This window comes from Cynocephalus volans, chromosome 12 (assembly GCF_027409185.1).
Source record: "Cynocephalus volans isolate mCynVol1 chromosome 12, mCynVol1.pri, whole genome shotgun sequence".
Classification (NCBI taxonomy): Eukaryota; Metazoa; Chordata; class Mammalia; order Dermoptera; family Cynocephalidae; genus Cynocephalus; species Cynocephalus volans.
Genome location: NC_084471.1, coordinates 71261624 through 71285760, shown reverse-complemented (window position 1 = coordinate 71285760; position 24137 = coordinate 71261624). Strand labels below are relative to the sequence as shown.

The 24137-nt window shown below is 44.7% G+C and overlaps 2 protein-coding genes across 2 annotated transcripts; one reads left to right on the top strand and one right to left on the bottom strand.

Moving 5' to 3' along the window:
- The first annotated feature begins 5136 nt into the window (after positions 1 to 5136).
- LOC134391596 (testis-specific H1 histone) lies at positions 5137 to 6084 on the top strand. Its single transcript, XM_063115605.1, has one exon. The coding sequence runs from the start codon at positions 5173 to 5175 to the stop codon at positions 5941 to 5943; it is 771 nt and encodes a 256-aa protein (XP_062971675.1). The 5' UTR covers positions 5137 to 5172; the 3' UTR covers positions 5944 to 6084.
- A 7603-nt stretch (positions 6085 to 13687) lies between these two features.
- Positions 13688 to 23908, bottom strand: ZNF641 (zinc finger protein 641). Its single transcript, XM_063075869.1, has 6 exons — positions 23791 to 23908; positions 20814 to 21022; positions 20195 to 20286; positions 19047 to 19176; positions 18311 to 18424; positions 13688 to 17432 (listed from the first exon to the last, which is right to left on the bottom strand). Exons 2-6 carry the CDS (start codon positions 20995 to 20997, stop codon positions 16678 to 16680), a joined length of 1275 nt encoding a protein of 424 aa, XP_062931939.1. The 5' UTR covers positions 20998 to 21022; positions 23791 to 23908; the 3' UTR covers positions 13688 to 16677.
- Positions 23909 to 24137: the final 229 nt, after the last annotated feature.

Here is a 24137-nt window from a genome sequence, read left to right as displayed (position 1 = left end):
TTTTCTGCCATAACTCAGCATAGGCTGTTAGAAGTTGCCATGCAGCTTCCTTAATGCTTTGCTGCTTGGAAATTTCTCCTGCCAAACATTGTGTTTCACAACTGTTAAGTCCCACCTCCCACAAAGTCCTAGGACATGGACACAATGCAGCCAAGTTCTTTGCTATGGTGTAGTGAGGATGATCTTTTGTCCAATTCCCAATAAAATTCTTCATTTCTGTCTGTGACCTCATCATCAGCATATCCTTTACTGTACACGTTTCCTTCAGCATTCTGGTCACACCATTTAACCAATCTCTAAAATGTTCCAGACTTTCCCTCATCTTTTTGTCTTCTTCTGAGTCTTCCAAACTCCTCCAACCTTTGCCCATTACCCAGTTCCAAAGCTGCTTCCACATTTTCAGGTACCTGTATAGCAACACCCCACTCCTCAGTACCAATTTTCTATCAGCATTCTGCTCACCACCACATAACCAGTCTCTAAGAAAAGAGGTTTATTTGGCTTACGATTCTGGGACAGCTGCTTCTGGCATGGGCCTCAGGCCGCTTCTACTCATGGCAGAAAATGGCAAGCTGCCAGCGGGTACAAGCAGATCACATGACGAGAGGAAGCAAGAAAGAGAGGGAGGAGGTGCCAGGATTTTTTAGATAACCACTCTCACAGGAACTAATAGAGTGAGAACTCATTCATTACCCTACCCCCCCCAGGGAGAGCATTAATATATTCATGAGGGATCTGCCCCCATGGCTCAAACAGCTCCCAACACTGCCACATTGAGCATCAGATTTCCACATGAGTTTTAGGAGGACAGTATCATCCAAACTCTATTAGGTACTAAGGGACATATCTGTCAGCTGGCTTTCTTACCCTCTGAGCCAGCTGAGTGGCAGTGGGGCATTTGTTTTCTTCCTTTCATTTTTTTGTTATTCCTCTATTATTTACAGCATATTTGTATTAGTCCATTTTCTGTTGCTTTTAACAAAATACCTGAAACTGGGTAATTTATAAGAAAAGAAATTTATTTCTTGTAGTTTTTGAGGCTGAGACGTCCAAGGTCCAGAGGGTGTATCTGATGAGGGCCTTCTTGGTCCCATGTCTTCAGAGCCCTGTGTCAATGCAGGGTATCATATAACAAGGGCTGGGGAAGAGCAAGTGTAAATGTGCTTACTTGCTCTCCTATAAAGCCACCAGAGCCACTTCATTATATTCCATTAAATCATTAACCCATTAATGCATGAATGGATTGATCCATTCATGGAGGCATAGCCCTCATGATCAGATCACTCTTAAAGGCCCCACCTTTCAAATACCATATTGGGGATTAAGTGCCAACATGAGCTTTGGAGAGGGCAAACATTCAAATCATAATATTATACAGAAATCTATATAGAAACGAGTGGTTATGTTTAAATGAAAATATTTGCTTTTTTTGACATAGATATTTTTGGTATCTTTTCATGTATTTCTTTTCCTTTGATTTTAGTTTCTCCCAAAGGTTTTTTTAATTGGCCCCCCTTCTGATCACAGGGGTATCAATAAACATGGTTGTTTGATTTGGTTCTTGTCTTTCTTTCATGATTATACCTTTGTATTCAGCCAGCCTGTTTTTACCTGGTGTCAGCTGACTTCAAATGTCTGACTTCATTTATTTTCCTCCTCTTCTCAAAACAAACAGTTATGCCTTTTTCCCCCCTCTGGCGGTTGCCCCATCCTGTGGCCACTGGCCTATGCAACCAGGAAGTGTAACCAGCCCAAGAGGCTATACAAATAGGAGAAATTCTGCTCCATGTGGTGCTGCCTTTCCACCTAGCAGGGTGTCCTTGGTGCACTATCCCTGTGCTGATGTGTCCTCTGCCCACGGAGATACTCAGGGTCACAGTACTCTGCCCTGATTTAAAGACTGGGAAAAGTTACAGTGAGCACTCTCGGATAGTCTTGAATCTGAGCTAATCTGAACTGTGATGATGAAACTAAACTGTCCCCTGCTCTATAGTGGTGATATATAAGGGAAAGGTTAACCTTAAAGAGAAGGAAACCTAGCACAGTAATTAAGAAATCAGGCCTTAGAATTAAGTTCACTTAGGTTTGATTCCAAACTCTACCACTTACTGGTCTGTGACCACTTATAGCTGTGTCATTATCACGGTGTTTGTCCTTTACAACTTGGCCCTAACCTACTTTTCCAGTCTCACCTTCTGCTCCTTCTCTTCTTGTTACCTATTCCTGGTTACATACTTGTGATTTAACTGCCTAGGAACTTGTTAGAAGATAAAACCTCTGGGTGTATCTCAGGCCTAATGAATTGTAATCTGCACTTTATGGATATCCTTGGGTACTTCACATGCACGTTAAAGTTTAAGCAGCACTGATCTAAACTACTTCCTGGAGCTTTGATTCTTGGAAGAAACTATGTCACAGTCTAGCTTGTGACTGCTGACTACAAGTGATTGTCCTATGAAAAAGTATGATATGTTTTGCAAGTTAAAGTACTCTTTGAATTATTCCCAACTACACTGTGTCTGAAATAAAAGGTCCTTAAAAAGCTAGTCATTACTTGGTCCCCTTCATTTCCAATCCTTTGAAATTCACTCTGCTCTTTTCTCCTGATCTTCTGGGATTTTACTTCTGAATCTGGGGAAAATGTCCTTACCAGGGAGGAACTTAAGCAGACTCAACCAAACATCTGCTATCTATTATGAAAGATAATACATAGCATGTCAGGTGCAGCATGTAATATAGAAGTTCAAAGACGATCTATCTCTCAGGGAACTTTTTATTTAGTTGGAAAGACAAGACAAACATTCGAAGTAAAATAATTTTATCCCTTATATTTGGGTAGCCCTTGCTCATCTACCATCACCTCTTCTGAACTTTTGCAATAATTCTGTGATGTTGGTGGGAAAGATTATTAGCCTTTGTTTTTATTTTTTAGATAAGGAAGTCAGATCCAAAGATATTAAGGAATTTATCAATATCATATGGTTGTTAAAGAGTTAGAATATGTATCCATGTCTTTGAGCTCAAAGTCCAGATTCTTTTCTTTTAAAAAATATTGTCCCATATTGTACCTCCAATACCAAAACTATTTTTGCCACACTGCCTCTTAAAGTTTATTTATTTATTTATTTTATTGTAACATAGTTGATTGTCCATATCTGTGGGGTACAGGGTTGAATGTCAATACCTGTGTGTACTATGTGATGCTCAAATCAGGATAATTAGTATATTCAACAATACACAGTGTAATCATTTTTAGTGACCCTTTACCAATTTCTCCCTTACCCTCTCCCACCTTTCCTACCTCTGGTAACCTCTGTTCTGTTCTTTCCTTTTGAAAGTTCAAGGTATTATTGTGATTGTTTTATCTTTCTCCCCCCACCTTAATATTTATTTATTTATTTAATCTTATCATTACATAATATAAACATTCTTTGTGGCCCTTTACCAATTTCTTGCTAACCTCCCTCTTCCTCCCCCTTTTTCATCTCTAGTTACCTCAGCTCTGTTCTCTGCTTTTGAAAGTTTGATGTATTATTGATTGTTGTATCTTTCTATTTGTTTATTTTTTAGCTCGTACTTATGAGTGAGGACATGCGGTGTTTCTCTTTCCATGCCTGGCTTATTTCACTTGACATGGTTTTCTCTAAATTCAACCATGTTGCTGTGAATGGCAGTATCTCATTCTTTTTTATGGCAGAGTATTCTGTTGTGTAAATATACCACATTTTCCTTATCCAGTCATCAGATGCTGGACATTTAGGTTGTTTCCAAGTCTTGGCTATTGTAAAATAGAGCTGTGATAAACATGGGAGTGCAAGTATCCCTTCAACATGATGATTTCCATTCCTTTGGGTAGTGGGATTGCTGGATCATGTGGCAGTTCTATCTGTAGTTGTTTGAGGAACCTCTATACCATTTTCTATAATGGCTGCACCAATTTATAGTCCCACCAACAGTGTCTTAAGAGGGTTCCTCTTTCTCTGCGTCCTTGTCAGCATTTGTTATTCTCTGTCTTTTTTAATAGTCTAACTGGGGTGAGATGATATCTTAATGTGGTTTTGATTTGCATTTCGCTAATGCTAAGTGATGTTGAGCATTTTTTATCTGTCTGTAGGCCATTTGTATATCTTCCTTTGAGAAATGCCTATTCCGCTCCTTTGCCCATTTTTTAATCAGGTTATTTGTGTTTTTACTGTTAAGTTGTTTGAGTTACTTGTATATTCTGGATATTAATCCTTTGTCAGATGCATAGTCCAAAGTAATTTAAAGAAAAAGCTGTATAAGACTGCAAAAGAAATTGTGGCAGTTGTGGTTGTTAAGAGGTAAAAAAAAAAAATCACCTGATTGAAAGAGTTTGGGGAGGCTTCAGTGAAGAAAGAGAATTTAGCAGGACCTTGAAAGATGAGCAGGATTTATCTGGGCAGAGAATACGGACGGGCAATCCAAGAAGAGTGACAGGAGGCAGAAAAGCACGAAGTATGTTCAAAGAATAATGATCAGACCAATGTTCTTAGGCGGTTTGAAATCTGGATTGTTTTAATCCAATTTAATGAGGCATCTGAACTTCCCAGGAGTAGGAATCAGTGTTTAGGGGTAGAGGGACCACAGTGGTTCCTTCTTTTGCTTTAGGCTGTTGCACAAAATCTACCGTGCGGAGAGTCAGGGAGACATTGCCGCAGATACCTAACCGTTGGGACCCACGGATGGGAGGTTCTAGGCGGGGTTGTTTCAGGGACGATCACATTTGCTTTTTGCAGGCATCGTATTGCTTGTTTGGGGTAATTAGTTGGGAGCAGCTTCTTTCACCTTAGAGAAATGTGGGTAGATGGTGTGTAGGACCACAGGAAAATAGCGGACTTCAGAAAGTGATGGGGGTTAAGAACAGTGAGTACGAGCGGGGAACAAAGCCCTGGGGCTTACGCGGGGTATGGTTAGGGGTGCACAGGCGCTGAAGGCTCGGACTGGTTTAGTCCTAGAAGGAAGCGGCCCAGGATTGGTTCTCGGAAGTCAAAAGGGCCGGTGCCTGGGTGGGATCTGCCACCCCTCTGGTCAGGACCAGGAAGTCGCTGCTGGGCTCGCCTTTGTGACGCGGCCGGGCCAGCGTCAGCCGCAGGTCGTGCCTCGGCGGCTGAGGCTCAAAGCCGGCGGCCCCGCGGAGGCGGGAGCGGGGCCATGGCTGGGGAGGCCGAGCCCGGTGGTGAAGCCCAAGGCGCCGAAGTAAAAACGCAGAGGCCAGCGGAAAAAACCCTCGGGGGACCGGCGAGGCGCGGCCCGCGCTCCGTGCTCAAGGTGTCCCAGCTGCTGCTCAGAGCCATCGCCGCGCACAAAGGCCTCACCCTGGCCGCTCTCAAGAGGGAGCTGGGCAACGCGGGCTACGAAGTGCGCAGGAAGAACTGCCGCCCCGCGGGGGAGGCGCCGCGGCCCGCGGCCAAGGGCACGCTCCTTCGGGTCAGCGGCAGCGACGCCGCCGGCTACTTCTGCGTCCGGAAGATGACGAAGCCCAAGCCCAAGCCGAGGAAGAGGCTGGGGGGCTCGAGGGTGGAGGACGGCGGCCGCTGTCCCCGGAGGACCCCACGCAGGCCCAGGAGCCCACGGAGGCGCCGCACGCGACGCAAGGCGGCCAAGAAGGCCAGGGCAGCGTGGAGACGGAGCACGAGGGTGAAGGACAGGGCGAGGAGGGGAAGGCCGACCGCCCGGGGCCCGGCGCGGGCCAGGACCAGGGAGGAAGCGGGGCTCGAGGCGATGGAAGAGGGGAGAGGCAGGAGCTCTCAGGAAGACGCCAGGCCTCGGGCAGGAGACAAGAGGCCCAGCTCGAAGCCCCGGGAAGAGAAGCAGCAGGACCCCGAGAGGCCGGCAAAACGGAGCCTCCCGAAGCCAGCATCCGTCAAAGTGGACCGGACTTGCAGTGGGCGGAGGCAGACTCGCACCCAGATGCCGCCGTGACCTCAAGTTCCTCTGAATGCGGTCGGGATCCGCAGTGCGGGAGCAGCTTCTCTTCCTCCAGGCACAGCAGCCTGGTCCCCACGGGCTCCAAAGGCTCCCACACTCACTAAAATGGACAAAACTATTTCCAAGAACTTTCCACCACGTTGTGTTTGTTTCCTCTTTGCCGCACCTGGAAGGGAGGGGGTGGGTTTGTGGTGAGACCTGTAGCAGGGACATGTGAGCTGAAGGGATAAAAAGGAGCTGAGATTCTGTTCTGGCTGCAGGTCCCAGAGACGTTCCTTTCAGAAGGAAAAAAACAAAACAAAACAAACAAAAAAACAGGTAGAGGAATACTGGCAACTTACGGAGGTTAGGCAGAACTGTTGAATTAATGTTGGACACTCTAAAGTGTTCTTACCTGAAATTCCTTTAGGACAAAGTCCCTTCTCCCAAAATTAAGTACAATGAGTTTGTAGTTTTTTACCTGAATTGATGACCTATTTTTAATTTTTAAAATGTTTTACATGTTAATCCTCAGTTAAATGAGAGTGTGTGAAACCATTTAGCACAGGGCTTGCTACAGAATAAGTGCTCATCACTGAGAGTTAAATATGTGTATAAATAATTACTGATGGGATAATAATGGGCTATAGCAGAAAACTATAGAGGTACTGTATCAGTACTTAATGAGACCAGGATTCTAATCAGAGTTCTACTCTGATCTTAGCTGAGCTGATAGTTAACCATTCATGGTCTTGGTTTCCTTCCATGTAAAATGTTGGAATTTAAGTGTCAGGAAAATGATAAGGGGAAGTTAAACATCATAGCATATGCTTTGCTTGACAAAATTCAACAGTGAGAGAATTATCAACTGTGAAAGTGCTAACTCCTAGAGAGGAAACTGTTAAGATTTACAGAATGCTTATCAGAAATACAAGGAGATGAGGAAGGCCAGATAATGAATATCTAGCTTTCTTGCTTTTTATAAACAACATATATTGAGCACTGTGTACCAAGAAAGGAGCACATGTATGATTTTTTTTTTTTTTAGTTCTGAATGCAGGGGTTAAGAACAGCATGAAAATAGTTCTCATGCCACAGTCATGACAGGACACAAAAGTGGTTCCTAGGGAAGTAAAACAGAGTAGCTGATTCAGGGAAAGGAATAGCTGTTTCCAGCTGAAGCCAAAGGAGTGGGGGAAATGGAAGCACCTGGGAAGTGCTTTTTATTTTGGAAAAGGGGACAGTGGAGGTGGGAAAGCATTAAAATCACTTTGGAGCTTTTTCCAATGTATACTTGACCAACCTTTTCCCTAGAAATGTCTGATATCTTCCACAAGGGGGAACAGGGTATGGGTATTTAAAACAGACAAGCAAAAATTGATGCTAATATTCGCTCTCTCACACCCTTATATATCACTGCTTTAAGCCTATATAACGTAACAGCAAGATGCTTGCAGTACATCTCATATATAGACGATCCCAACTTTGAAATTTCCCCATGCTGTAATTAAGTTTACTATGTACTTGAATGTCAGAATGTCAGTGGCAGAATGAAGCAAACAGTATCAGAGGATAGGAAGCCATCTGAAAAGAGCAGTGGGAAAGTCAAATATTGTCTGTTGAACACGATTAGAACAAAGTAAATCAAATGCCTTTATTATAGCCAGATGTATTGTTCCTTTATAGTCCTGGGGTGTTTTACCTAAAGAACCAGGTGGTCTACAATTAGAAAGCCTTTTTTCACTCTAAGATAGGATGGTAATGACACTGGCAACAATATGTTTTCTAAATTTTCTAGGAATTGTCACACTTCTGCTTGAATTATGATGTTTCTTAATTTAAGCAAAATTTCATTCATTCATTCACAAAAATTATCAAATTTATTAAGTGGCTATTGTGTGCAAATGAGACCCATACCCTGATCTTAACATAGCTAACAATGATCATTTCAGATTATTTTTCATCAAAAGGCTATAGGGAGGCTATATTCCGATGAAGTTCAAGAAATGACTTTAACTCACTGGCAAGCTATCTAGATTATCCACATCATAATGCTAGGTGGGTACCCTATCAGAGGAATTCCCAGGAACCGCTACTCTCATCCCTAGCGTTCATTCATTAGTGACTAAGTGCCTGCAAGATTCTGGGCCCTCTGCTGGGAATATTAAAATGGGTAAAACATAACCTCCACTTTCTTGTGCTCACATTTGAGTGGCATATTTGGGTATTTAACTTTAGTCAGAGCAAATGGAATGTCCTAACCTCAATTCTTTGCCTTCCTTTTACCTCAACTACCTAGTGCAGTGCTCATCACAGATAATTATTGGCCTTTGGAGTTAGAATGAATCTTAGATGCACTCTAGCATCTACTATTCAATGGCCTTTTCTTTTTCTCAATGGTTGTTTAAAAAACAAATACAAATGGCCTTTAAAATATGAAAAAGGTCCAACTTTACACATAAGAGAAATGTACATTAAGACAATAGGATAGCATTTTTGACAGATGGGCAAAAATCCAAATGTTTGAGAACCTACTCCATTGGTGAGGCTGTGGGGAAACAAGCACTCACAATGCTGGTGAGAATATAAATCATTGCAACCCCTGAGGGAGGGAACTGGCTATCAGAATTACAAATGCAAATATTTTTTGATCCAGCAGGAATTTATCTTTTAGATATTTACACATTTGTGCAGTAACTTACGTCCATGATATTTTGTGCAACATTGCATTAACAAAAAAATGGAAATAATCAAATGTCTTTAGGAGATTAAACTGTCAAGCTTCTATACAGTGAAATAGCATGCAGCTATAAAAAGGGGGGGGGATTCTCTGTTGTTATGGTGAGCTCCCCAAGATACATGTAGTGAAAAAAAAAAAGAGGTTGAAGGCACTGGGTATACCATACTACCTTTTTTGGAAAATGAAGGAAAATCTAAATATCTCTTTGTAGTTGTAGAAAGAAACTCTGGAAGGATACACAAAAAAACTAACTGGTTCTCTAGTGTGAGGGAAATGTGATGGGAATTACAGGGAATAGACAGAAATGAGACTCTTCACTGTATATTTTTTGTATTTGTTTCCAGAACCATATAAATTGTAACTTGTTCAAAATTAAGGTAGAAATTTCCATGTAATTGTCAATTATAGCTTTTTCACTTATAAGGTGGTTTGTACTTTTGCATGCATTACTTCATCTCACCTTTACCTCAATCTCTAAGGTAGGTCTTAGGTGAAAAAGCCAATGTTTAGAAAATGTACAGTTTAGAAATTGACTTTAAACTGTCTATTTAGTGCTCTCTCTACTTCACTGTAGTTCTAGATTCACCATCTGCTCAACTCCACAAGTCATCCTTTTATGCAGGTAAAGATCAGAAGTTTAGAATCCATTTCTACACTGATTGTTTTAATGATTTAGAGGTTTCATGGAGGAGGAGAGTGTTCTCAAATTTTCAACCTGTTTTTCAGGACATACAAACATTTCCATTTGTCAGTGGTCTCAAAGTAACATCTTTCTTGTTCCTTCTCCTCCTCTGGGGAGCTCTAACATGCCAAGGCTATCTGGTTGGGCTGGAGATGACTCCAGCCAAAACGTAAGTACCTAGGAAGAACAGGAAAACGGGTTGTCTGGAAAATTAATGTAGAGGCACCATGTCAGGAAAGAACTTAGAAGAAAAAAAAAATCCAAAGAAATTGGAAAAGAGGAATGAAGTCCAAGAGCATGTTAACACGAGGACTTGGATGAGGCTAGGAAGGCATTTGTAGGAGGGTAGAGAGAAGGACGTCAGGATTTCAATAGTCCGTTGTGGCCGGCTGAGAAAACACACTCCCCAAAGAACAATCAGGGTGGCTGTGTTTTCTTTTCCTTTTCTCAGTTCTGTTACCTCCTCCCCTTTTTGGTGAGGGAAGAGACCAGACTCTAAGTGGCTGGCTGGAGGAAAGTGAGAGTGAATGCAAGAAAATAAGGAAAGGCATAAAGCCCAGAGGCGATAAAAAGCCTGGCTGGTGTAAGGAGAGCGGCAGAGGCATCCGAGGATCATACCCTAAGCCTTAGTCTTGAAGCTCTTTAAGGCAGATCCCATGGAAGAAGCCTTTGGGTTACACTCAACGCTGGCAAGGCTGTCCCCTCTTCCTGCCCCAGAGAAGCTCCGGAGGGCTTGTCAGTGGATTATTGGCCAGCGGTCCCCTCCAGCTTTTCCATGTTTTCTCCCACAACCGTTTCCTACCCTAAGCTCTCAATACCCTTAGCAGTGAATGTGCTGAGGGTTCCTGCCCTAACCCCATCTGTGCACGCCTCCTCTGGCTCCTGGAAAATATCCAGTGATTGCACCCTTGCCTAGGGGGTAATAGTCACCACCACCACCTCGGGCTCAGCACTCTCGGGCCTCCCAGGGCAGGGTGGGCACTTGCACGGCCCTGAGAGGAAGGGCCTCGTTCGCTTCTCCCTAGCCCCTGCCCTGCTCAGCGCTCTGCGGCTGGGAGAGGATCGCCCAAGCAATCCCGCCGCGTCTCCAGATTGCCAAATCCCGTCTGACTGGGGAGCCATGGATGGGGCCTAGGACGCCAGGGGGGAGGCGGCGTGGCCCAACAGGTCATTTCTGAAGGCTTCTGTTCCGGGAGGAGCGACAGGGGTCTTGCACGAGCCTCCGAGAGCCACCCCCCCCCCCCCCACACACACACACTGTTGCAGCCTTTTTTATCAGGAGAGAAGAGCCGGGAATGGAGGGAAGTGGAGAGGACCGAGAGGGGAAATCGGTGGCAGGCCAACACGTCCTTTATGCAACTGACAGGGACCACACAGAGCGTGTTCTATATAGATCCTTAAGGGTGCAGATTAAAGTCCCCCGCTGGGTAATCCTCCTATGTTCAGTCTGTCTGAGGAAACCATGTCAGACAATAGGTAGAAACTGGCAGGCACGAAGCAGTTGGGCTGGAAGGCAAGTGGGCATACACACCCAAAGCTTCCTGGAAGAGGGCTCCCAGGCAAGTGGTGGCATGAATCCTGGCAGGAAAATGGGGGTGGGGTGGGGTGGAGGACGGCTCGACCGAAACACGCTGAGGACATGGACTATGGTGACACTCGGCCTCCCAGGCCTGGAACCACCAGCGCCTGGCACATAGTAAGCATGCAACAAATTGCTTGTAGATTTGAGACAGTTTGATTCTCAGGAGCCACAGGAGACAGGAATAAGTGAATAAGTCAAAGTGGCAAAAAGTGGAAAGCGATTTTGGAAGCTACATCAAGGGAAGAAGAGTAAAGGCCTAGATTTGGCAGTACTAGGCGGGGTTGGGGCTGGGGGGTATGCTGTGGGGTGTGTGTTTATGAGACAGAGAAAGAGGTAGAGTGGTGAGGTAGCACCTGCGTTGCTTTAGGCAAGGCAAGAATTGCAGGGGAAGAGAGTGGGAAGTATGAGGAGTTGTCCCCTGCATAGTAAGCTTCAAGCTGATAGAAAAGAAACTGGACAGTAGGCAGAGGAACAGGTAGTGAGTAGGCTCATGAGAGAATGGAACTGGTTAGAAGGTTGAAGAGAGAAACTATGGAAGGAGAAGGATGGAAGTTGGGAAGAACAAATACCCTTGGGAAAGTGTGGCATTGCTCAAGCGAAACAACAGAAACCTAATCAAACACACTGAAAGAGAAGTGGGAACAAAGAGAGGAGGAAGAGTCCCCACCTAGGGGGAAAATGGAGGTGGTGACAGGAAAGAGGGGGAGAGCCTGAGTTGAAAGAAACCTGCAGCTTTAGGGTCCACCCTAACTTTTTGATCTTGGGGTGCCACTGTGGGCAGATTTTGCAACTGTCAGTTCAGTCTGTTTTTGTGGGTGTGCCTGGGAGAGGAATTGGAGGAGGTAGCAGGGCCAAGGCCTGCAAGACAGGATGCCTTGCCACAGTCTGAATTGTACAGAATCTTCAAAGCAGCAGAGGCCTGATTGGTTACATACAACCTCTACCTAGTAAAGAGTCTGGGTTCAAATCTTCCTTGTGCTACATCTTACTAGATAAGCCTCGTTCCCTCTTGTTCAGTGGAGGCTCTCTGATGCTCCTGCTGCCCTTGCCCACAGGGTATTCCAAATCATGGTTAGAAATCCTTTCCATGGCCCCTTACTGGTATCTAATCCAACTGTGAGGTTGGAAAACCTGGGTCCTTAAGGTCTTGGCACAGCAGGCCTTACTCTCTACCTTTGTGCTAAATGCCCACTCCACCTGCCTTCAGGGCAACTTATTAGAAGGCCTGAGAAAAGGACCAGCTAACTAGCAAAGGAGGGCCATTTCCTTGGATGTCAGTTTTTCAGTTTTATATTGTGTTTTCCTTCTCTGAGGTATCTTTTCCTTTCTGTCCTTTTAAATTTCTGAATCCAAGTATCCCCAGTGCCCATGTTAGAAGCCCCAGTCCCAGTCAATCACAGGAGCTTGATAGTTACCCCACCACTGTTTCTGAAGTTGGTGACTGTAGTGGATTGAATTTTGTCCCCCCCCAAAACTCATTGAAGCTTGAATGGTGTCCCCCAAGTTTTATGTATTAGAAAATTGGCCCCCACTGTGACAAGTAGGAGGGTGAAAAATCCTGTTATGATGATTGAAAGGTGGAGCCTTGAAGAGGTGATTGGATTGTAGGACTGTGCAGTAGTGAATGGATTAAAAATGGCGGTCAGGGCATGGTTCTGAGGGCTTTAAGAGGAGAGTCTGTCTCTCTTGCTCTTTCTGATTCCACCATCTTGCAATGTGAGACCCCTGGATTACTGTCACCACCACCAGATGGACTTAGGGCTTCTCAGCCTCAGAAACTGTAAGCAGTAAATTTCATTTTCTTTATAAATCACCCAATTTCAGGTATTTTGTTATAAGCAACAGGAACGGACTAATGCAGTGACTAAGCCCAGTTCTTTCACTGAGTTAAGGATAAAGACCTTGGAACTAAGGTGAACAGAACTGAGGACCAGCATAGTGAGGTTGCTGAGTAAACTGGACAATAGGAGTGTGAAGATCCTCTTGAAGAGGGTGAAGTATCACTGCTTGAAAAGGAAATTGAATCCCCTAGCCAGTGGTTCTCAAACTTTAGCCCCTATCTGATATCCTGGAGAGCATGTTAATAGACTGTTGGTCTTCAGCCCCAGAATTTTTGATTTGGTAGGTAGGTCTAGCATAGGGCCTGAGATTTTGCATTTCTAACAAGCTCCTTCTCAGGTGATATTGATGCTGCTGGTCCAAAGACCACATTTTGAGAACCATGGTCTGGCATAGCACACAAGGGAACAGAAGGAAATTTTGCCACCTCAGTCTAAGGGATCTAAGGGAATATATTTCACTTTTCTCTTACTGCCCAGCCCCACCCAACCCCATTCAGTGCACCCATCTGAAGAGATGGAAAGAACCTGCCTTCTGGCCCCTCTGGGTTTAAGTCAGGGCTTATCTTGCCCTTGATGGAAATAGAAAACAGTGGTTTGATTTCAGGAGTGTTGGCAAGAGAGGGATTTTGTCCCAGATAATCACCCCTTTAGCTCCCTGAAGGCATAACATTGTTTTAACAAGGCTTTTCCTTCCACAATTAGAACTGAGGCTTAAAATGTAGATAGCCTTGGAAAAAGCTAACATTTTGAGTTACATTCTCCTGACCAAGGGATTCTTTGCAGAGATACTATGTTGGGGTGGAAAGGGAGGATACTGGAATAAGGTAGAAGCACCAAAGATGGAAAAAGCTGAGTTTCCTGAAGATGGATTTCCCTGTTTTACATTTTTGGCCAGAGAGAACACAGAGACACTTTTTATTTAAAGGAGATAGTGTGGACATGTGGCAGAAGGGAGTTGGGTGGAAGATGAAAGTTTGAGGCTGATAACCCGTGGGAAAAATCATTTAAATCTATTCACTCATCTGATGGCTGTTGCTTATTTTATTTTTTGTCCAAGGGAGGTGGTATTGGACCGAGGTAGAGAAGACAATGGTACACCAGAAATGACCCAAACGATTGCCCCTTCTGCGGAAGGCGTGTGGACTCCATGTTGCCTTTTAGCTGGGTGCTATAACTGCACCAGCACTTGAGGGCTTCACTTTCTATCCCTACAATTACTAAAATAGATAAAAGGCTGGAGGTTCACTTGTAGTTGTTAAGAGGCGTGATGTGATAGTAAGGAATATCAGTTCCCACAAGTCCTTGAAACAAGGTTCGTGTGGAGCTGGGTTTGTCAGAATGTCAGATCTTTTCCAAAAACGTAGGGTAGAAATATAAGCAAGACCCTTCTAGTCATTAAAGACCAGACTCTATCCTCATACTCTCATGCCTCTGGTATCTCAGTCCTTAAAATATTTAGTGATCCTTGCCTTGTAATTCTTGACAAAAATATATAATGACCATATTGGGTCAGGGTAAATCTCTTTGACCCTAGTTTAGCAATTCCATGGATGGACTCTGAACCTGCTAAATGTATGTGCAAAACCTAGTGAATTGCAAACACCTGTTTTTCTCAAAAGTGAGTTTCTGTTTTCTATCAGATTCTCAAACAGGTCTGTGACCCAAAACAGGTTCTGAACATTGCTTACATAGAGCTTAGGTGTATTAAACTAAGAGGGTAAAAGAAATGGCATAATTCAGTTTTACCACTGGAACCCAATACTTTCCTATTCCCTGGGGCATTTGCTAATACTGATCCTAAAATGCTCCTGTCTCTGAGGACCTAGGTCAAGGCCTTCCCTACACAGGGCTGGCCATTTTGCTATATTCATAGGAACATAAGCAAGAGAAGTGCATTCCAGGCAAAGAAGGAAGGCTGCTTTGAGTAGAAGAGAGGATTGCTCAAGTCACCCATACTCTGAGAAGCCCAGTCAATAAAATGACCCTATTTTCATTCCATTTGGGTCCAGGACCCTGAGAAGCTGTGATTCTCCTATGCTAATGGGACAGTCACTAAACTAGATTGTTGCAGCTCACTTCCTCTTGCCTCTCTTGTTAATCCCACCAATTGTAATTGAGAAGTAAGTGTCCCAGGGAAAAACCAGACTCTAAGCATTGAAGAGAAAATACCCCACTTCCATTCTCTTTGCTCCTCTTCCTCCCTAACCCCAAACTGCTCTTACATATAAGATAGTTTTTAAATTATAAGATTGGTATTAACATAATCATCAATAAAAAACAATGGCCAACTCATCAACTAACAGATGCTAGAATACTTACGCAAGTCATAGAGTTAAGAGTCTTAGTGTGGACACCTTCCCAGAAATGGGAGGAAAACCAACCAGAAAGCTTATTACCCTGCATCAGCTGAAATGCTAAGCCACAACCATTTCCCCTAAGTTCTGTTTCTGGAAGAATGAGATCCTCAGGAATAACTCTTCCCCCTTGATGATGCAATCAAAGTCAAACAAGAGTGATGACAACTTGCAAACACTGTGATTCCTGTCCTAATTTCCCAGCACTTAAAACTAGACAAAAAAAATCCCACTTGACACAAAGCTTCTATATGTACCTTGCCCGAAGTCAATAAAAAACAGCTCACCTCACTGAAGACTTCTCGAAAGAGAAATCTCTGCTCCCAGGTAAAAACAATCTGTAACCCAGAGATTCAGACTTTGACAGATATATCCACAACTGTCATAATCTCAGTGATACCAGGGAAAGCCTTGTACTCAACTCCCACAACTTGACCCATCATTTAACCTTTTCCTCTAGGGCTCCCATAATCACCCAGATTACTTTCTATCTTGAAACAAAAAACCCCATACAATCCCCTCTACCCTCATCCCATGAACACAGCCCCTAGAAAACCTAGCTTGTACAGTTTGCATTTAGCATGCTCTCTTCAAAGACCCTGCACACATATACACATAGACACATAAAGACAGTCAAGAGGAGGGGGTCTGTTCAAGGGGATAAAGTTTTTTCTTCTGTGTGGGCCTGGGTTACTTGGGGTTATAAGGTCAATCTCAACATTGTAGCATGATCTCTCAGCTGGATATGTTTATGTGCAGGATGAAGGGAATAGGAATAAGGGGATGAAAAGGTTACTCTATTTTTCAACGGGTGGGGGTGAGAGGTGTAGATGTTTATACTGGTGATCAGGGTAAGGGTGACAGACCCACACAGGAACAAGGTCTGGCCCCCTGGCTTTCATATGGATAAAAAAGGGGGCTCTGGGTGCCTGACCACTATCTCTTTCCTGTTTCCTCATTAGTCTCTAAACTAGTGTTCACCAGAGTGTATTTCATGTAGTCACCAGTTCTGTGGGATGTGAAATAGAAAGGATACTGAGGTCAAATAAATTTAGGAAACACTGCATCAACAGAAGCTTAACAGTTTGCTCTACTGCAGAAGTTTTCACAGCCTTTAATATGCTAAAATGGCCTTTCTCTCTCTCTCTCTCTCTACATATATATAGAAAGAATATATTTATAGTATACAAAGGTGATACTCAAAATATTTAACAATTGGTATGGCATAGACTCCAGCCACTCAGAATGGACCTCAGCCATAAACTGCTGGTACCACTTGTACCCTTGAGAATGGGCTCAGGCTGAATATCAGCCCATGTAGTATGAATGCATTGTTTCCCAAAAGTTTTGCCCAAAGAACTCTGTTTTTATGTGGTATCTCACAGAACTGGTGAGAAATGCTCTGGCCAATGCTGGAGCCCCATCTTTCCAGGGATGGGGCCAGGGCTCATGATTCTGGCCACTGGGGTGCAGAAGAGGGGCAGCCCTAGCAGTGGACTCCTGGTAGCACCGGCTGATAGACTTGACCATAGCTGCAGCAGACACAGATTTCAAAAAACAGATGTCCCTCTGTCCCAGCTGCTCCGGGAACTTTGTCCCTGGTGGGTCAGTAGGTGCCTGTCCAGGTGATGTTTGCGGCCAAAGCTCTTCTCACAGCGAGGGCACTGGAAGGGTTTCTCCCCAGTATGGGTCAGCCAGTGTCTCACCAGATGGTGCCTTCGGCCAAAGCTCTTCCCACATTCAGTGCACACATGGCACTTTGGCACTGGTGGGGCACGCTGCCGTTTCCTAGCCCCAGGGCTCTCTCCAACCTCTTGGCCCTTGCAGGATTTGCCTTCTGCATGCACTCTCTGGTGGCTGGCCAGATGGGAGTTGCATCGGAAATTCTTGCCACACTCAGAGCATCTGCTGGGCTTGTCATGTAGGTGGGTTTTCTGATGCCTGATTAGGTGATGTCTTCGCCCAAAGCTCTTCTCACACTTGAGGCAGCTGTAGGGCCTCTCCCCAGTGTGTGTTTGCTGATGCCTGGCAAGGTGGGAGCCCCACACAAACTGTTTCCCACACTGGGGGCATGTGTGGGGTCTTAACAGGGAATCCATCTCTGTGCTACATAGAAGGTTTGAGAAGCTATCTTCCTGAAGAAAATGTGGGCCCAGAAGTGTTCCTCTGGAGCCCCTGGACATGGAATCCCAGCTCTCATCCTGCTCTGGGTTCCAGACAGCAGTATCTTCAGACACACTGGACAATATTCTGGGAGGTTCTGCTTCTAGTTCAGGGGTATCCCCTTCGTGTTCGCTTCCATCTCCTGTGTAGAAGAGAAAATACCAATCCCAATAGGGAAGTCACGACAGAGTACCCGAGGACCCAAGTCATAGGTGAGGTAGTATGATGTATGTCAGGGCCCAAACCTCAACCCAGAAGGTCTAAGAGAACATATTCTAATGTTGTACAAAATAGTGCAATAGCATAGAGGTTAAAAGCCTAGGCTTAGGAGGCAGACTACCTAAGTTTGAATCTCAGCTTTCCTATTTAACATCTCTAAGACTTCTTCTGGAAATAATAACACTTCTCTCTCAAGGTTGTTATAAGATAGATAGCACAGTACCTGTGCATAGTAAGCACTTCGTAAATGGTATATGCTATTGTTATTATTTACTTTTTACCATTATTTACTTACTATTTATTACTATTAATCACCATCTTCCTGCCTAAGCATAGATGGAGAGAGTTAAGGAATGTGCTGCAATCACCACTGGGTGAGTGACACCTGTCAACAATACTAGAGACACTGTGGAAGGCATTCTTGAAACGGGTGGGAGGTTGAGCAACAAAAACTACTAACATTTACTGAGTGCTTATTATGTGCTTGGCATTGTTCTATTGTTCTAATATGTTAACATTTTTAATTCTCACTATAATTTATAGATGAGTATACCAAAGAGAGGTAATTATTTTTCCAGGGTCCCACAGATATGGTCCAGAATTCAAATCCACAAGGTTTAGCTCCAGAGCCTACCCTCTAAACCATTCTGCAACACTGCATTGTTCTCGAAGAAAAAGATCTCTAACTAAACCTTTCAACTCTATAACTCTCTGAAGAAGAGGAGGGATTAGAGGGACATATAATGATGATACCCCAAGAGAGGGAAAGGCAATGGCTGAGTGTCTATTCTGTGTTCTCACCTGTATATGTGACCCTCAGAATGTCCCTCTCCTCTAAGTCCTGGGGGTCAGGGACCCATTGTTCTTCTCCTCCTTCTAGTTGAGAAAGCATGTCCAGTTTGGGAATTGGAAACCCTGTCCATGGGAAAGGAAAATAGAGATGTCAATTAGTTCAACAGTAATTCTATACTTCTGAAAAAAAGCTGTTTCCTAGATTATTCCTTGGAACTCTATAAAAGATGGTCAGATACAAGATCTCTCCCCTGCTCCTCCAACTCCCAATTTCTGCGACACCCCTCTTCTTTGTCCTAAAAAATCACATTCTCCTTCCCAATTAGTCTATTCTCTTCACCGAAATACTTCCAGCCCACCTGTCCTTTCTAATCATAATTTTACTTTAGTCCTACTACAACTGTCCTACCACCTGCCCCCCCATCTTCCCCTAGATGGTTCCTGAGTTACCAAGGACCCAATTCCAGATGTCCCTCTGTTTTGTAAGAATCTCCCAATTCCCAACCAAGAAGAGCCTCAAGTTCTTTATACTCTACAATTCAGTATTATTTACTCTTGTTTTTTAAAAATGATGCTTCACTTCTTTCTGTTGGGATTAGCCCTAGTGTTCTCTCTTTGATGGAAGCCTAGACAGATTCCCTGCTAAGGAAAGAATCCTAGACAGACACTATCCAACATCCCTGAAACAGATGGCTCTATTCTCCCAGAGTACAATCGTTTAGTGGCTGAGGAAAGTCATGCTTACTCAGAGAAACCACTATTCCACAGTTTTCCTGCATAACATATTCTCCATAAAAATCTGTCTGAGAAGGGTCCAGGCTCCGCCACTCCTCCTGAGAGAAGCACAATGACACATCCTTGATGGTTACCAGGCCCTGAAACAAAATGTAGCATCTTCTGTCATCAGCTGTTCCTTAAGGAAAATGTGATCTCAGTATAAAAAGCTGAGGCAGTAGAGGAGAGAGGGCAAGAGAGGATCTAGGGAAAGAACTGCCCATAGGTCCTCGGGTAGGGCACATAGTTTTGGTAAAGGGGAAATGAGAGGAGTAAAGGTAGATGGTCAAGGAGTGGGTGAGGGTAATATCGCTAAAAGAGTTTCCCAAGTGGGACCATGAGAATTCAGAGGCACCACAAACTCATCACTCCCTCTGTTTAACTACAGTTGCCTACATAGTCTCTTCTCCTGCCTTACTTTTTTTATGGCACAAATTCTGTACTATCTCCCCCTTATCCCTTTGGCCTTTCCATTTTTATCAGCACAAAATGATATAGATAAAACATTCTTTCTTGCCGCCCATCATGCCATATCCTTATCTTTTGAGGCAGCACAGTATGGTGGTTAGGAGCCCAGAATCTGGAGCCAAATGACTCTTAGCTTTGCCACTTACTGGCAATATGATCTTATAACTCAGACTTAAATGAGTTAATATACATAAAGCACTCAGAAAACAACATACATGGTAAGCACTCTGGGAGTATAGCTACTACTACTATTATTATCCTTCCATGACTCTCCTACTGCCTTCTGAATCTAAACCTATTTTCTCTCTCTGGCTCTACCCCTCTTTACAACTTTCTTCTTTTCTTTTTCATAAATGTACCATCATCTACCAAATCCTGTCCACTTTATGTTCTACCAAGCTTTCTTCAGGTCCTCTTTTCCTAATCTTTCCAGATTTATTTCTTAAAGGATATTAATTAATTCTTCTTAAAAATCTCCCTGTGGATTTTAAGAATCACAGCCATCAATTAAAAAACGCTAACCTCAATTAATTCCTTCTTGTTATGCCTCCATTTAATTTTCCAAGGATCTTATAAGTCCTTATGATGTTAAAGTTATAGAAAGGCAGCAGTGATGAGACCTTGGTAGAGGCCAAGGAAAACACAGCCCACCTGTGATCCGGCTGCAAGAAGTGCAGCTGCCATCTCCCAGTCTCCAGTGCTCCCCTCCTGGGGAATTGGCGGAACCCAGGGAGCAGTCTGAGCTGGTGAGGGTAGAGACAAAACCATTAGAGATGAATTATCCACCCTTTTCCAGTAAGAACCTGGGTCCCATTTTAGAGGCGTTTAAGGGTCACATCTTCTATATCGATGCCCACTGGTAAAAGTCAAATGCATAAAGTGGTTTTTAGTTAGATTAGCTGTGGTTTGAATTTATATTATATGAATGTAATTTCCGTCTAGTAAAGTGCATCTTACTGGGTGTGTTCTTAACGGTAATCAGTGTTGCCACCACTTCTTTCATTTCCCACATTCAATACCACAAACTATGCACTTGCACATGGAATGAGTGATTATGCAAAAAAAAGGAGAAGCCCAGATACATGGTTGCAGAATTCAGGAGCCCATTCTGTACCTGTGGCCAGGGCCCAGGAAGAATAGACTGGCACTGGTATTGGTTATGCTGTTCAATCCGCAGCAATTTGGGGATTTTAAACTCTACTTTTTGAACAGAGATTAGGCAACCACTCTATGGTTGTGCTTCCCACACACACACCCTTTGTGCTCTTACCCTTTTCCTGTAGGGATTGTGGCTCCTCCCCAAGATCACAGCACAGGTGTTCCAATGGCCCTGGAGCTGTTCTCCATGGCCCCTCTTCCTGGCTTCCCCTTTCCACTTGGGACTCTGCTCCATCCAGCTGTACATTCATTGACTCCCATCCTGTCCCCAGGGCTGCTGTCTGTTCTGAAAGCATTTTTGCTGCAAACCCAAGTTGTGACCTGGAACAAATTCATATCAGCTATGCTCATGAAGTAGAAAGGGGTGATATTCCTAAGAGAGTTATGGAGAACAGCCCCGGGGATAAAACATGGAACTCGATAGGAGTAGCTTGATGGAAGATGAACTTTAATAGCTTGACGTGTTCCAATTAACTGAGCCTGAGCTAAGCTTCTTGGAGGGACTAAGAAATTGGCAGGTGCTACATAGCAAAGTCACTAACTGTTATTTTAGGGACCTCATGGTACAAACAGAATATCCCTGAAGTCTGGAAGAACTTCACTAAAGAAAAAAAAGATTCCAAGTCACTGCAACAATTAAAAAGAAAAAAAAAAAAGAATAATCCTGGAAATTCAAAAGCTATCTATTTAACTTCAACTACTGAAAGTACATGAATGTAAGCAATCTGTAGAAACATGCAGGAAGGAATGCACATAGACCTACACTCAACAAAGACGAAAGTAATCATACAAGTTTTTCACATTCTCATCAATTAATTTAGAATGAAATGTTTAATATGGGTAGAAGTCCCAGCCAAGTGTCATGAGCACACACCTCTTTTATGAGGCTAAACCAAATGTGCCTCACTTAGGACAAGCCTCAATAAAGAGACACATGATCTGTCACTCTCATGCAGAAAACGAGAACTGGTAGTAAATATGGTAGAAAGACCAATAACTTGGAAAGCAGGTATAAGACTCCAAAGCAACCCAACAGATAAAAGAAATTTTGGGGCAGTAAGGAACTTATGTTTAATGGGGAAAAGTGAAAAAGAAAGGGTTTGGACTAGGGTGGAAAACGGGGAAGCAGTGCTGCCAACATGACCCTGGAGTGAATTAACATCCCGTGATTTGAGATACAGGAAAGAACCTGTTTGCTTGGCAGACACCAGTCACATCTCGTTACAGAAATATATTCCATTTTAAAGAAGGGCGTGGAGAAGCCAGTGTGTTTTATTTGAAAGAAATGAAAGTCAAGAAAGGGATGGGAAATAAAACCACTGAGAAAGTTAAAAACGGTAGACATAGTTTTCTCTTTTCTAGAGAAGGCTGATGAATGATACTACCAATGAATAAAAGAGAGGTATCTTCTATTTCTGTCTATAGCAAACAGAAGAAATGGGTTTTGATTGCAAAAGAAGAGATTAGATTAGATAAAAAAACATTCTTAACAATAAGGCTGCAGTGCACAATACCAGGTTGTGGGCTCTTCTTTTCTTTGGAAATCTCAAGAGCAGGACAGGTCCCACTTGTGTTGTGATATGGGCCTCCCTGCCTTATGACAGAGAAATAGTCTATTATGAGACTGTGCAGAATCCCGTTCTGCTTGGCAACATATTTTTTGTGATTCTTATTCAATACCCAAGCAGTCAGAGGCAGTAAAAGGCTTCCAAGAACAGGTCAGAACCTTGCTAACTATCCTGGCTCACTCAAATCCATTCAATAACATTTCCAAGAACCCAGAAGGCCAGATTAGGTAACGGTGGATGTCAAGTTGTTTATTTTCTTGCCTATCTGTCTTTGTCAAAAGAGGTAGGTGGGAACCCTAAGCCCAAATGCACAGGAAGAACAAATTCCTCTTTTATCCCGGAAGTCCAAAGATGGCTCAGGGCCTCATGGGAGCATCCTGGACTGATTCCCAGCTTTGAAGGTTTCCTTTTTGGAGACTTCTTATGAGAAAGGAAAGTTCCCTATAAAGCAATAAAGGGAATCCTCCATTTTAGCTGTCTTCTCTGAATTCCAGCCCCTGTATATTCTCTTCACTTTTAACACACAGGGCACCAATTCCCCCTCTTCACCCTAAGTCTTCCTTATTCTCTATCTTCTTTGACAAATCATCCCTCAGACCTTTACCTCTACCTAAATATGTGGACACCTGTCTCAAACCCATTCTCCATCCCCCTCACTAGCAGAGGCCCTTGGTGGGAAGCCTCTTTCTGCAGAGCCCACTGGGCCAGCTGTGAGCCTCTTCAGACCACTGGTAGAAAACCTGTAGAAGTGCTGGCAAAAAACTCAGCAAACGAGGGGGTGGGTACCTGTCCTCAGCCTGCATTTCCTAAAATGTTCAGGCAGAGCCAGCACCTGGGCAATTAAGGTGGCAACCCTAACCTAGTTTCTCCTCCTTCCTGGATGATCCCATGCCTACTGGAGTCTGGATTCAAGGGCTTTCGTTCCCCCTTTCTTCACATATCTGGGTGGCAAGGCACCTGCAGTAGGAAGTTTTTGTAACGAGTGCTGTTGGACAGAGGAAAGGCCATGTTACAGAAACGAGTACCCAAGGGCACAGAGGGATGAATCGCGCTCTGTCTGTCAGGGTGCCCTGGCCGCTGCCACGGTTGGGGCGTGGGCGGGACCGAAGCCTGCTCGGGAGTAAGGTTGCTTCTTCCCTCCTCCTTGTCACAGTGCCCCTGAAGAGCGTCAGATTTCAGAGAATCCGAGCAAGGCAGAACTGGAGCAGGGGAAGTGAGGTCAGAAAACAGGTTTCCGAGAGCTGTGGCATGAGCAAGTGAAAAGGGAGCCACGGGGTAACCTGTGCCCTAGTGACAGCGGCAGGAGCCCGCGGGGCCTGACAGCGACGATAGGCACGGGCAGACAGAGCGAGGGCCGGGCACAGAATGTCAGTGAGGCTGACTCCCGCGAAAGGCAGCGACCTGGAGGCCGCGTCCACGCTCCTCCCCGCCCCCATGGGTGACCGAGCCCCCACCCGCCGCGCCGGGAAGCCAGCCGTCCCTCCCTCCAGCCGCGGCTTCCTCCGACCTGGCCCCACTCACCCCCGGTCGGCTTGGCCCGCGGCCCGGTGCCTCCCTCCCGGGCGCCGCCTGCCCCTCCCCTCCGCCCTCGCTCGCGTTTCGGAGCCGGCGGCCGGCGGAGCCAGCGACAGGCGGAGACAGCGGCGCGGCGGGCGCGGGCGGGGCGGGGCGGGCACAGGAAATCCCCGCCCGCTTCCGGGGCTCGGCGGGGGCGGCGCGGGGCGGGGCGCGGCTCCGGCGCCCCCGAGCGGGCAGAAGCCGGGACTCCGGTCCGCGGAGGCCGCTCGCCCGCCTTCTTTCCTGACTGACCATTTTCCATTCTGGCCCCTGGGCTTCTCGCAAGGTTCTTTGCACATGGGTATATTAAT

What these genes read in the sequence shown, in the direction of transcription:
- LOC134391596 (XM_063115605.1), top strand. Translation starts at nt 5,173, where the DNA reads ATGGCTGGGGAGGCCGAGCCCGGTGGTGAAGCCCAAGGCGCCGAAGTA.
- ZNF641 (XM_063075869.1), bottom strand. Translation starts at nt 20,997, where the DNA reads ATGCTTTCAGAACAGACAGCAGCCCTGGGGACAGGATGGGAGTCAATG. An exon ending in TTCTTGCAGCCGGATCACAG is followed by an intron (nt 19,177 to 20,194) that starts GTGGGCTGTGTT and finishes ATTTTGTTTCAG; the next exon opens with GGCCTGGTAACCATCAAGGA. An exon ending in TCTGAGGGTCACATATACAG is followed by an intron (nt 17,433 to 18,310) that starts GTGAGAACACAG and finishes TCTTCTACACAG; the next exon opens with GAGATGGAAGCGAACACGAA.